We start from the raw sequence: 13,826 nt of genomic DNA, 5'->3' as shown, positions 1-13,826 counted from the left end.
TTGTAGATGGATCCTATTCTGCATGGAGGTCGATCACCAGTGGTGTGCCTCAGGGATCTGTTCTGAGACCCTTACTCTTCGTGATTTTTATAAATGACATGGATGAGGAAGTAGAGGTTAGTAAATATGTTGATGCCACAAAGGTTAGGAGTGTTGTGGATAGTGTGGAGGTCTGTCAGAGGTTACAGTGGGACACTAATAGGATGCAAAACTGGGCTGAGAAGTGGAAGATGGAGTTCAACCCAAATGAGTCTGAGGTGATTCATTTTGGTGGGTCAAATATGACGGAGGAATATAGTACTAATGGTAAGAATCTTGGCAGAGTGGAGGATCCGATGGATCTTGGAGTCCGAGTCCATAGGACACTCAAAGCTAATCTATTATGAATGTGTGTGTGTCTGTGTATGTATGTATATATCTATCTATGTGTCTCTGTATCTCCAGTGTCTACCTAAGTAGCTGTCTATCAATTTCCATGCGCATACTCTGTATGAAGTCCCCTCTCTGCTTCCTTTTCGTTTCCTTTTCCTCCTTTCAGATTTCTTTTCACGCTATAGTAAGACAGAATGGGGATAATTACATTGATTCTCCGTCAATCAATGCAGGCGGCCCACGATTGTCAGAGATTGGGGGAGATTTAATGCATGTTATGTATATGCCGTTGTTCCGCACTGACGGAGTTTTGCAGGATAAATTGCTCCTGTTTCATTCAGAGCATCGTTGTTGCCGTGCTGTGGCATAATATCGCAACGAACCAATTCTCTCTCCTCCCCAGCCTTGTGGATGAGTGTTAATGCCAAGAGCAGACGGTTGGTTGGGACAAAGTGCAACATTGAGGGTGAATGTGACGCCTCTGTGGAATAAAGTTTGACGATGGGTGGATTGGTGCGAGGTGTGCGAAGAAGTGATCGGAAGCAGATTATCATTCTGCAGATTCCTGGTATTCTTTTCTAAATGAATGGGGGCTCCTGGAAAAAATGCAAGTGCGCTCATTCTTAACTTTCATATAAAGCTCAACAGAGCAACTTTCCTCACCTCCTACTTAATAAACAGCATATGGGGATTTCTGGACTCCTTAAACTTGTGCAGGTGTCAGTGGCAATAGGGATGATGGCGTGACAGGTTACCGATTCTATTTTGCTCTCCACTCATGTCACCTGGCCCTCAAAATCTTTCCGTCATTTTTGTATTTATATTTGGGATTCACACCTTACTTTGTCGGGCTGACGCAAAACACTTTCGCAGGGCCAATATCAGAGCATGAATTGAATTTAAATAAGAAACATAGGAACATAAGAAGTAGGAGCAGGAGTAGGCCATTCGGCCCATCGAGCATGCACCGCCATTCAATAAGATCATGGCTGATCCGTCCGTAAACTCAGCTCTATCTACCTGCCTTTTCCCCATAACCCTTAATTCCTCTACTATGTAAAAATCTATCTAATTGTATCTTAAATGTATTTAGTGAAGAAGCCTCAACTGCTTCCCTGGGCAGAGAATTCCACAGATTCAACACTCTCTTGGAAAAACAGTTTCTCCTCACTTCCATCCTAAATCTTCTCCCCTGAATTTTGAGGCAATATCCCCTAGTTCTAGTCTCACTTGCCATATGGAAACAACTTTTCTACTTCTATCTTATCTATCCCTTTCAAAATTTTGTATGTTTCTCTAAGATCCCCTCTCATTCTTCTGAACTCCAGAGGCGACTCAGTCTCTCCTCATATGTTAACTCCTTCATCCTGGTGAACCTCCTCTGCACTGCCTCTGCACTGCCTCCAAAGCCAGTATATCTTTAGTCAAGTATGGAGACCAAAACTGCTCACAGTACTCCAGGTGCGGCTTCACCAGTACCCTGTATAGTTGCAGCATGCCCTCCCTGCTCTTTAATACAATCCCTCTAGCAATAAAGGCCAACATTCCGTTTGTCTTCTTAATAACCTGTCGTACCTGAAGCCAACTTTTTGTGATTCATGAACAAGCACTCCCAAGTACCTCTGCACAACAGCATGCTGCAATCTTTCACAATTTAAATAATAATCCGCTCTTCTATTGTTCCTTCCAAAATGATGATCTCGCATTTACCAACGTTGTATTCCATCTGCCAGACCTTGACCGACTCACTTAACCTATCAATATCCCTCTACAGGCTCTCCACATACTCTGTACAATTTGCTTTTCCACTTAGTTTGGTGTCATCAGCAAATTTTGCTACGCTACTCTCAGTCCCCTCTTCCAAATCAACAATGTAAATGGTAAATAGCTGCAGGCCCAGCACTGACCCCTGCGGTACCCCACTCGCCACCGACTGCCAACCGATGAAACATCCATTTATACCAACTCTGCCTTCTGTTGGTTATCCAATCCACTATCCATGCCAATATACTTCCTCCAACTCCACGTATCCGAATCTTATTTAAAACTCTCTTGAGCATCACCTTATCAAACGCTTTCTGGAATTCCAAGTGTACGACAGCCACCTGTTCCCCTCTGTCCACTGCACTCATTATGTCCTCAAAGAACTCCAGTAAGCTTGTCAAACAGGACCTGCCCTTTCTGAATCCATGCTGTGTCCGTCTAATGGAAACCCTCCTTTCTAAGTTTTAACAACTGCATTTACTTCACTCTCCCAGTTCCCGCAGAGCGTGCTGGTCTACCTGACAACCCGATAACACGAAGAAATCTGCAGATGCTGGAATTTCAAGCAACACGCATAAAAGTTGCTGGTGAACGCAGCAGGCCAGGCAGCATCTCTAGGAAGAGGTACAGTCGACGTTTCGGGCCGAGACCCTTCGTCAGGACTAACTAAACGAAGAGCTAGTAAGAGATTTGCAAGTTGGTGGGGGAGGGTGAGATCCGAAATGATAAGAGAAGACAGGAGTGGGAGGGATGGAGTCAAGAGCTGGACAGTTGATTGGCAAAAGAGATATGAGAGGATCATGGGACAGGAGGCCTTGAGAAAAAGAAAAAGGGGCGGGGAGCCCAGAGTATGGGGAGTATGGGCAAGGGGTATAGTGAGAAGGACAGAGGGAGAAAAAGGACAGAGAAAGAAAAAGAATGTGTGTATATAAATAAATGAATAACGGATGGGGTACGAGGGGGAGGTGGGGCATTAGCGGAAGTTTGAAAAGTCAATGTTCATGCCTTCAGGTTGGAGGCTACCCAGACGGAATATAAGGTGTTGTTCCTCCAACCTGAGTGTGGCTTCATCTTTACAGTAGAGGAGGCCGTGGATAGACATATCAGAATGGAATGGGTCGAGGAATTAAAATCTGTGGCCACTGGGAGATCCTGCTTTCTCTGGCGGACAGAGCGTAGGTGTTCAGCGAAACGTTCTCCCAGTCTTCGTCGTGTCTCGCCAATATATAGAAGGCCTCATTGGGAGCACCGGACACAGTATATCACTCCAGCTGACTCACAGGTGAAGTGTCGCCTCAGCTAGGAGGATTGTCTGGGGCCCTGAATGGTGGTGAAGGAGGAAGTGTAAGGACTCTAACCTATTCTTCGTGTTACCTCGAACCTATTGTACAATTCTGATGCATGATCAAAAGCAAACGAAAACGTGTATAGCGAAAATCTATGAGGAAACACAAGACATCTCGGGTCAGCATCATATGGATCAGGAATAAAGCAATTGAAATGCATTAATTCAATAATTTTATTCAACGGCTACAAAGACTATATAGGGTATAATGTCAATTTCCTTGTCTATGGTTACCGTTACTGAATGCACAAAAGATAGATTGTTCCAACTTGAGGCGTTGATCAAATTCAACAACCTGTCAACTGAATTTATGGTGAGCAAGTCATAAAAATCAAGGTTTTAACTTCTTTATTAAAATTCGGAATCTAACACATTTCTACCTCTTTGCCACGTGAAAGGAACAAAAAGTGATAACCAAACTTCGTCGGCACAGCTTACAAGTTTCAGGTATCAAATACAGCTGGATCTCGCAATGTTTGCCGTGACAGGCTTTGCCTGAGCCTCGTGTTTAACCACGCAGGAGAAAAGCTCGTGTGAGTTCCAGTCTGAGGTTGGCAGAGTCAGGTAGCTGCTCGCACTGAACGTGTTGTCTGTCTCTTGCTGGATCGGACTGGTCTGAATTCCATTCTTTCTCTTACTGCCGTCGACAGTCCACTCAATGTCCACTCTGCCGGGATTAAACCCGCTCACTAAACACACCAGGGTCGCTGTACCCTTAGCCGTGACCTCCACCGCTGAAGGTGGAAGTAAAGAGACAGTGGGGAGACAGGGATCTGTTTATAATAAAACATCAAGAATTAGTAAAAATAGTAAACTTCTTCAGCCAAAGCATCATCTCAATTCAAAATACATTTCGTTTCGTACTGATATGTTCAATTCGATAACCAGAAAGGGGTATAACTGCTTTGAACAAGAATCTTCGTCAGAACCGATGTAGCTATTGTATGGCGGGGTTGTGGTGGAATGAGAAGAAACGGAGTCTGCGATTCTGCGATTGTTTTTCAAAAGGTGACAGTGCAAACTGGTTTAGAACTCCTGCTGAGCATTTTTTACATGTTGTTTCTGTTATTTGCTCTTCCGGAACTGATTTCATTTCGGAATCAGAATCAGAATCAGGTTTATTATCACCAGCATGTGACGTGAAATTTATCAACTTAGCAGCAGCAGTTCAATGCAATACATAATCTGGCAGAGAGAGAAAAAACAATAATAATAAATAAAATAAAACATTATAATAAATAAGCAAGTAAATCAATTACGTATACAGTATAGAATAGATTATTTAAAAATGTGCAAAAACAGAAATACTATATATTTTTTTAAAAAGTGAGGTAGTGTCCAAAGCTTCAAAGTCCATTTGGCAGAGGGGAAGAAGTTGTTCCTGAATCGCTGAGTGTGTGCCTTCAGGTTTCTGTATCTCCTACCTGATGGGTGCTGGAGGTCTTTAATAATGTACGCTGCCTTTCTGAGACACCGCTCCCTAAAGATATCCTGGGTACTTTATAGGCTAGTGCTCAAGATGTAGCTGACTGGATTTACAACCTTCTGCAGCTTCTTTTAGTCCTGTGCGGTAGCCCCGCCACACCAGACATTGATGCAGCCCGTCAGAATGCTCTCCACGGTACAACTAAAGAAGTTATTGAGTCTATTTGTTGACATACCAAATCGCTTCAAACTCCCAATAAAGTATAGCCGCTGTGTTGCATTCTTTATGACTACATCAATATGCTGGGACCAGGTTGGATCATGAGAGATCTTGACACCTAGGAACTTGAAGCTGCTCACTCTCTCCACTTCTAATCCCTCTATGAGGATTGGTAAGCATTCCTTCGTCTTACCCTTCCTGAAGTCCACAGTTAGCTCTTTCGTCTTCCTGACGTTGAGTGCCAGGTTTTTGCTGTGGCACTATTCCACTAGTTTCTGTATCTCACTCGTCACCAGCTGAGAGTCTACCAACTATGGATATTTCACTCCATAATTCACAAAAAAACTTAGAGTGTAGTTATTGACTAATTCAACAGACTATCCTAACTCAATAGTCATTTAACCGTTACAAGTTTATTTCTATATTCGGATTAAGCAGACAGCGATCACCAGGAGATTAAGGATTGAAGGTAAGCACGGAAAATGACCCCGTCACGGAATTCATGTTCGAAAATGATAGATAGATAGATAGATAGATAGACAGACAGACGACAGAGAGACAAACAGACGGAATTAGTGAATTGGTTGAAAAGATAAGAAACAAGGGGTTTCATTATGGGAGCCATAACTTTAGTAACTTTAAAGTCCGGTCGACTTAGGGTTTTATTGCCGGCAAGTCTGTCTTTATCAGAGAGCAATGAGAATAAGATTCGGTTCTGACACGTCAAAGTGAGAAAGCATTTCCATGGAATTTGACAATTTAATGAAGCCGCTAAATGCCTTCAACCGAAGTTTTAACTCAGTTCCATTAAACAGACGAAGCAACGGGATGGACAGAGCAGGCGACATCTCAGGGAATCCCACCGTAATAACAGCCCGTGAAACGGAGTACTCTGATAATGCGGCCATAATTGATGTGTTCGAGTCTTCGCTGTCTTTCTTCTTGTTAGAAATTGGTCGCTTTTCTTCAATATCTCACTAGAAAATAATTATTTTTCAATTCCAATTAAATCATGAGATTTTATAAAGTCAGCTGGCTTGTGCGCTGCAGGTGCACCCTGTACTTCAGAATCAGAATGTCAAATGCGGCTGGGTTTAAGGCACCCTTCTATAAGTCTTGCAGCACAAGAACTTTCCATTTGGATTGTTCCGTCTGGATGAGTGGATTAAAACTAACTACAAACCCGAGAATCACCAGGACGTACATGTAATAACGAATCACCACGACGTACATGTAATAACGAATTTTGCGAAGACGGCTCTTCCCGGAAATATATATCCATAAGACCATAAGACAAAGGAGCAAAAGTAGGCTATTCGGCCCATCGAGTCTGCTCCGCCATTTTATCATGAGCTGATCCATTTTATCCTATTTAGTCCCACTGCCCCACCTTCTCACAATAACCTTTGATGCCCTGGCTACTCAGATACCTATCAATCTCTGCCTTAAATACACCCAATGACTTGGCCTCCACTGCTGCCCGTGGCAACAAATTCCATAGATTCACCACCCTCTGACTAAAAAAATTTCTTTACATTTCTGTTCTGAAAGGGCGCCCTTCAATCCTGAAGTCATGCCTTCTCGTACTAGACTCCCCCATCATGGGAAACAACTTTGCCACATCCACTCTGTCCATGCCTTTTAACATTCGAAATGTTTCTATGAGGTCTCCCCTCATTCTTCTAAACTCCAAGGAATACCGTCCAAGAGCGGACAAACGTTCCTAATATGTTAGCCCTCTCATTCCCGGAATCATTCTAGTGAATCTTCTCTGTACCCTCTCCAACGTCAGCACATCCTTTCTTAAATAAGGAGACCAAAACTGCCCGCAGTACTCCAAGTGAGGTCTCACCAGCGCCTTATAGAGCCTCAACATCACATCCCTGCTCCTATACTCTATTCCTCTAGAAATGAATGCCAACATTGCATTCGCCTTCTTCACTACCGACTCAACCTGGAGGTTAACTTTAAGGGAATCCTGTACGAGGACTCCCAAGTCCCGTTGCATCTCAGAACTTTGAATTCTTTCCCCATTTAAATAATAGTCTGCCCGTTTATTTTTTCAGCCAAAGTGCATAACCATACACTTTCCAACATTTTACTTCATTTGCCACTTCTCTGCCCATTCTTCCAATCTATCCAAGTCTCTCTGCAGACTCTCCGTTTCCTCAGCACTACTGGCCCCTCCACCTATCTTCGTATCGTCAGCAAACTTAGCCACAAAGCCCTCTATTCCATAATCCAAATCGTTGATGTACAATGTAAAAAGAAGCGGCCCCAACTCTGATCCCTGTGGAACACCACTGGTAACCGGCAGCCAACCAGAATAGGATCCCTTTATTCCCACTCTCTGTTTCCTGCCAATCAGCCAACGCTCTATCCATGTATGTAACTTTCCTGTAATTCCATGGGCTCTTATCTTGTTAAGCAGCCTCATGTGTGGCACCTTGTCAAAGGCCTTCTGAAAATCCAAATATACAACATCCACTGCATCTCCCTTGTCTAGCCTACTGGTAATTTCCTCAAAAAATTGTAATAGGTTTGTCAGGCAGGATTTTTCTTTAAGGAATCCATGCTGAGTTCTGCCTATCTTGTCATATGCCTCCAGGTACTCTGTAACCTCATCCTTGACAATTGACTCCAACAACTTCCCAACTACTGACGTCAAGCTAACAGGTCTATAATTTTCTTTTTGCTTCCTTGCCCCCTTCTTAAATAGCGGGGTGACATTTGCAATCTTCCAGTCATCCGGAACCATGCCAGAATCTATCGACTTTTGAAAGATCATCACTAATGCCTCCGCAATCTCCACAGCTACTTCCTTCAGAACACGAGGGTGCATTCCATCTGGTCCAGGAGATCTATCGACCTTTAGCCTATTCAGCTTCCTGAGTACTTTCTCTGTCGTAATTGTGACTGCGCACGCTTCTCTTCCCTGCCACCCTTGAGTGTCCGGTATCCTGCTGTCTTCCTTAGTGAAGACTGATGCAAAATACTTGTTCAGTTCCTCTGCCATCTCCTCATTTCCCATTACAATTTTCTCCAGTATCATTTTCTATCGGTCCTATATCTACTCTCACCTGTCTTTTACTCCTTATATACCTGAAAAAGCTTTTAGTATCCTCTTCGATATTATTTGCTAGTTTCCTTTCATAGTTAATCTTTTCTCTCTTAATGACCTTCTTGGTTTCCTTTTGTAAGGTTTTAAAGACTTCCCAATCCTCTGTCTTCCCACTATTTTTTGCTTCCTCGTATGCCCTCTCCTTAGCTTTAACTTTGGCTTTGACTTCTCTTGTCAACCATGGTTGCATCCTTTTTCCACTCGAAAATTTCTTCTTTTTTGGAATATACCTGTCTTGCACATTCCTCATTTCTCGCATAAACTCCAGCCACTGCTGCTCTGCCGTCTTTCCCGCCAGTGTCTCTTTCCAGTCAACTTTGGCCAGTTCCTCTCTCATGCCACTGTAGTTTCCTTTACTCCACTGAAACACCGACACATCAGATTTCGGCTTCTCTTTTTCTAATTTCACAGTGAACTCAATCATGTTATGATCACTGCCTCCTAAGGGTTCTCTTCACCTCAATCTCTCCAATCACCTCCGGTTCATTACACAATACCCAATCCAGTATAGCCGATCCCCTAGTGGGCTCAACAACAAGCTGTTCTAAAAAGCCATCTCGCAGACATTCTAGAAATTCTCTCTCTTGAGATCCAGTGCCGACCTGATTTTTCCAATCTACTCGCATGTTAAAATCCCCCACAATTATCATAACACTGCCCTTCTGACAAGCCTTTTCTATTTCCAGTTGTAATTTGTAGTCCACATCCCTGCAGCTGTTTGGAGGCCTATAAATAACTGCCATCAGTGTCCTTTTACCTCTGCTATTCCTTAGCTCAACCCATAAATATTCTGCACCTTCCGATCCTATATCACCTCTTTCTAATGATTTAATATCATTTCTTACCAATAAAGCCACGCCTCCCCCTCTGCCTACCTTCCTATCCTTCCGATACACAGTGTATCCTTGGACGTTCAGCTCCCAGAGACATGCATCCTTTAGCCAGGTCTCAGTGATGGCCACAATATCATACCTGCCAATCTGTAGCTGTGCAACAAGGTATCAACAAGTTATCAACACGGAAATGAATTCGGTATAGTGCAGCAAGCATATTACGAGAAAATAGGGGCTGACAACTAATACCGTGTATCCATATACACACAGCCGAAGGGAGTTCGACCTGAAATATTAACGTAGTTACTCTTTTCACCAATCCATCCTGCCTTCTGGCCCATTGCTTTTTAGATTTCCAAAATTTGCATTTTTTCATGCCCACTTCACCTGCGCCGTGAACGCCATTTCAGAGGCATAAAATTAAACCACATAATATGTTTTTAAGAATCCAGTGGTTCGTCACGATTCATGCCGAGCTGATTAATTTACCATAAGAACAGTCGATAACGACGATCAATAATTAGCTCGAATCGGATTATTTAGATACTTAACATATTATTGTGTTTCGCGAGTGTTCAACATTTTTAGAACCTGTTTGCTGCAGTTTTTCATGCTCAGACATCGACCTAAATTCGAAGCACTCAACTTCTAGAACAGCACCCGAACTCAATTAAAATGGATAAACCTTGAAGCGTTCTACCTGCCTAACCAAATTCTTATCCAAGTTTCGATTCCGAAATACTAATTTCTAGGATATAAACATAAATGGCCCTTGGGATGAGGGAGACATCTGAAGAGTTGGGTTTTTGAAAAACTAAATTGTATGAAAAATCATTTTCAGTCAATAGATACAAACAAAATGCTGGAGGAACTCAGCAAGTCAGACAGCATCAATTGGAAAAAGTACAGTCGACGTTTCGGGCCGAGACCCTTCGGCAGGATCTCAGCCCGAAACGTCGACAGTACTTTTTTCCATAAATATTGCCTAATATTGAGTTCCTCCAGCATTTTGTATGTGTTGCTTGGATTTCCAGCATCTGCAAATGTTCTCTTGTTTGAGTGTTAGTCAATAATCATGTTTATTATTTATCTTTGTAAACAAGAACTAGGAGCAATCTTGCATGAAGAAACAGTATTTTACTTACTTCCAATACTCAGCCTCGTTCCTTTGCCGAAGAATAAGCCGTTTTTCCACATGGCACAGTAATAATCCGCAGCGTCCTCCGGTTGAACGTTAGGTATTGTGAATGTCGCAGTGTTGCCCGACACAGAGCCGGAGAAACGGTCTGGAATTCCCGGGCCTTTGTAAATACTACTACCGGACCAATAGTATATCAGAAGCTGGGGAATCTTTCCAGGAATCTGCCGGTACCAGTACACATTGTCGCTACCTAAACTGGCGCCAGACATGGTACAGGTGATTTGAACGTTCTGACCCAGAGAGGTGGACTTTGAAGGTGGCTGGTTTACTGTGATTTCCGCGTTTGAATCTGAAAAAAAAAGACGAAGATCAGAGAAAACAATAAAGTCCACTTACAGTACTGATACGTAGTAAACTGTGGTAACGACTACCCATGGAATAGTGCTGACAAGATATCTGCCGCTGATGAAAGTAAAATACTCACGAACTGCGCAAAGCACCAGCGCACTGAAAACACGCATCCAGTAAGACATTGCTGTTAGATGACTGGAGCTCCGACAGGCGACCGCTTCTCAGATGTTTCCCCAGCCCACTTATAAATCGGGTGACGAGGCGTCATGTGTCGGTCTATTTATGCAAATCAGCCAAATCGGAATGTTCCTTGACTCCAATCAGAAGTTGCCAGATGCATGCTGAGTTAAACTATTCCTCGTATATTCGGCAGATACAGACTTGCTTATGAATTTTGTATCGTCACATGCGTTAATGTTTTATTAAGTATAAATAGAAATTGAACAATATTAACCGTCCTCTTCGTTATCAATTGAAATTTGTAAATTTTCGTAATTTTAGAAACCACAAATTCCATAACCTTCCAAGCCCAAGCATGGAGGGCACGAGAAGGATTAATATACTACTCCAAGCTGCATTTGAATTGTTTAGGATTGTCAATTAATTGTCAGTTCTGAGAATCTCTGTGTACAGTCTGTGCTGCTTGCGGGAGGACCCTGCTGTCTGTGAACCACACGAACGCACAGAAGATTTTTTCCCCAAAGAACAGCAGCAGTAACAACTGCATAGAGCAAAATGGTGTTGCAATTCACTTCAAAGCAGTCAAAATGGGGCTATACGTTTTACTCACAAACAAGAGGAAATCTGCAGTTGCTGAAATCTGAGCAACACACACAAAATGATGTCTGACCTGCTGTGTGTGTGTGTGGATATATATTTAATCGACACGATGACCTAAATGGTAGATATATTGATAAGTAATTTTATTTTTATTTGATATAATTACTTTCAGACTGCACATGGACTATTGCGAGCACATTTAGACCCTTTATCTAAGAAAGGATGTGCTGGCATTGGGAGCAAATTTACAATAATGACACCGAGAATGAAAGAGTTAACGTATGAAGAGTGTCTAATGGCTCTGGGCCTGTACTCGCTGGAATTTAGAGGAGGGGTGTCCATTGAAACTTGTTGAATATTGAAAGGTTTAGATAGAGTGGATGCAGAGAGAGTGCTTCCGAGAGTAAAGGAGTCTCGGACCGGAGGGCGCAGCCTCAGGATATATGGGCGTCCCTTTAGAACAGAGGAATTTCTTTAGCCAGAGGGTGGTGAATCTGTGGAATTCATTGCCACAGAGGATTGTGAAGGCCAAGTCATTGAGTATATTGATAGTTCTTGGTTAGTCAGGGCGTCAAAGGTTCGGGTAGAAGTCAGGAGAATGGGTTTGAGAGGGATAATAAATCAGCCATGACGGAATGGCGGAGAAAACCCTATGGGCCAAATGCCTTAATTCTGCTCCTATGTCTTATGTAATTATGGTCTTATTGTGAATTTTGAATAGCAAAATCCGTCGCTGCACTAGGAATAAAGAACAATGTCTGCAAAATCGCCTTCAGGTCCGTGACAGAAAAGATGTAATGTCTTACTGATTGCGGATCCTCTCCTTCCCTCTGACAAAATATAAAGGTTCAAAAAGTCATACTAGAAAACTTTTTGGAATTCTTTTTGTTAAAGGGAGAACAAGTGAGGATCACAGAGGAAAACGGCGCGTCCTTTTTAAAGAGCATAAAAGCCGAGATTACATAAGAAGTATTAATGTAACTCCAGATATTAATAGCAATTTGAGACATTTATATAGCACTTACAGCAGGAGTACTGGAAAAGCGAACAAACATGCGAACGATCTGGAGACTGCAACCTGAGAAATTGCTTCTACGGTTTTAGGGGCTTGACGTGGCTGCACGAGCGTGGGCATTTCAAACCGGACGCAGACATTCTCCCGAGTAAAGTTCTTACAAGCACCAATATCAATGGAAGAAATATCATAATGATAAATCCAGAAAAACAACTTCGATCAGTTTAGGATTATTAATGCACTGAGACGAACGGTGTGTTATGTTTTGCGTCAGGGAGTTTAAATATATCTTTTACTTCATGCAAAGCTAACATCGATTAAACGTTGAAAATCGACGTCTGCTAATGGTTTTATCAATTCAAACTACATTAGAATTTTAAGTGGAACGGGTAGAAAGAATTGGAAAGGGGAACAGAAAGGGCAATCCAGACAGAAATTGTTTCAAATGGATACATCTGCAGAATAAAAGGAAATCCAAAACGTTCTGAGTCTATTATTGTAAAGGTATGAGAATGAAACGATTCAGGAAGATAATGTATAATTGTGTAATTCAGGTAATTCAGGGACCATCTGATACAATAAGCGATTTCCTTGCATTCAGTGAAAGGTACTCTCAACCCCATTCTCCTGTCTTCTCGCCGTAAGCCGGACTCCCTTACTAATTAAGAAACCATCAACATCCGCTTTAAATATACCCAATGAATTGGCCTACACAGCCGTCTGCGGAAATGAATTCCACAGATTTACTACCTGCTGGCTAAAAAAAAACTGTTCCTCATCTCTGTTCTGAAGAGAAGTCTTTCTATTCTGAGGGTGCAGACCCTCTGGTCCCAGACTCCCCATTATAGGAGATATCCTCTGCACATCCACTCTATCTAGGCCTTTCAATATTCTATAAATTTCAATGTCATCTCCGCCTCGTTCTTCTAAACTCTAGCATGTATAGGCCCAGAGCCGTGAAACGCTCCTCATATGTTAACGTTTTCATTCCAGGGTTCATTCTCATGAACTTCATCAGGACCCTCTGCAATGCCAGTACATCCCTCCTGAAATAAAGGGCACAAAAATACTAACAATAATCCTAGTGCGGTCTGACCAGTGCCTTATAAAGCCTCAGCACTCTATTCATATTATGATCACTGCTTCCTAAGGGTCCATAAACCTTAAGCTCTCTAATCCAATCCAGAATTGCCTTTTCCCTTGTGCTTCAACCACTCTTAGCTCTAAATCGCCATCTGGTGTGCATTCTATAAATTCCTTCTCTTGGGATCCAGCACCGACCTGATGTTCTCAATCTGCCTGCATACTGACATCCCCAACGGCTGTCGTTAGAGTGCCTTTTCACATGCCTTTTCTGTCTCCCGTTGTAATTTGTAGTCCACATCCTGGCTACTGTTCGGAGGCCCATATATAACTCCGATCAGGATCTTTTTACTCTTGAATTCTCTTAACTCTAGTC

General features: G+C 42.5%; 1 protein-coding gene across 1 annotated transcript; it reads right to left on the bottom strand.

Annotated features, from left to right (window-relative positions):
- Nucleotides 1-3,812: 3,812 nt before the first annotated feature.
- Nucleotides 3,813-10,810, bottom strand: LOC140188774 (immunoglobulin lambda-1 light chain-like). The gene is made up of 3 exons (XM_072245400.1): nt 10,706-10,810; nt 10,226-10,570; nt 3,813-4,254 (listed from the first exon to the last, which is right to left on the bottom strand). Exons 1-3 carry the CDS (start codon nt 10,752-10,754, stop codon nt 3,932-3,934), a joined length of 717 nt encoding a protein of 238 aa, XP_072101501.1. The 5' UTR covers nt 10,755-10,810; the 3' UTR covers nt 3,813-3,931.
- Between the last annotated feature and the right edge of the window lie 3,016 nt (nt 10,811-13,826).

Source organism: Mobula birostris, chromosome 2 (assembly GCF_030028105.1).
Source record: "Mobula birostris isolate sMobBir1 chromosome 2, sMobBir1.hap1, whole genome shotgun sequence".
Classification (NCBI taxonomy): Eukaryota; Metazoa; Chordata; class Chondrichthyes; order Myliobatiformes; family Myliobatidae; genus Mobula; species Mobula birostris.
This window is presented reverse-complemented; position numbering and strand designations above follow the sequence as displayed.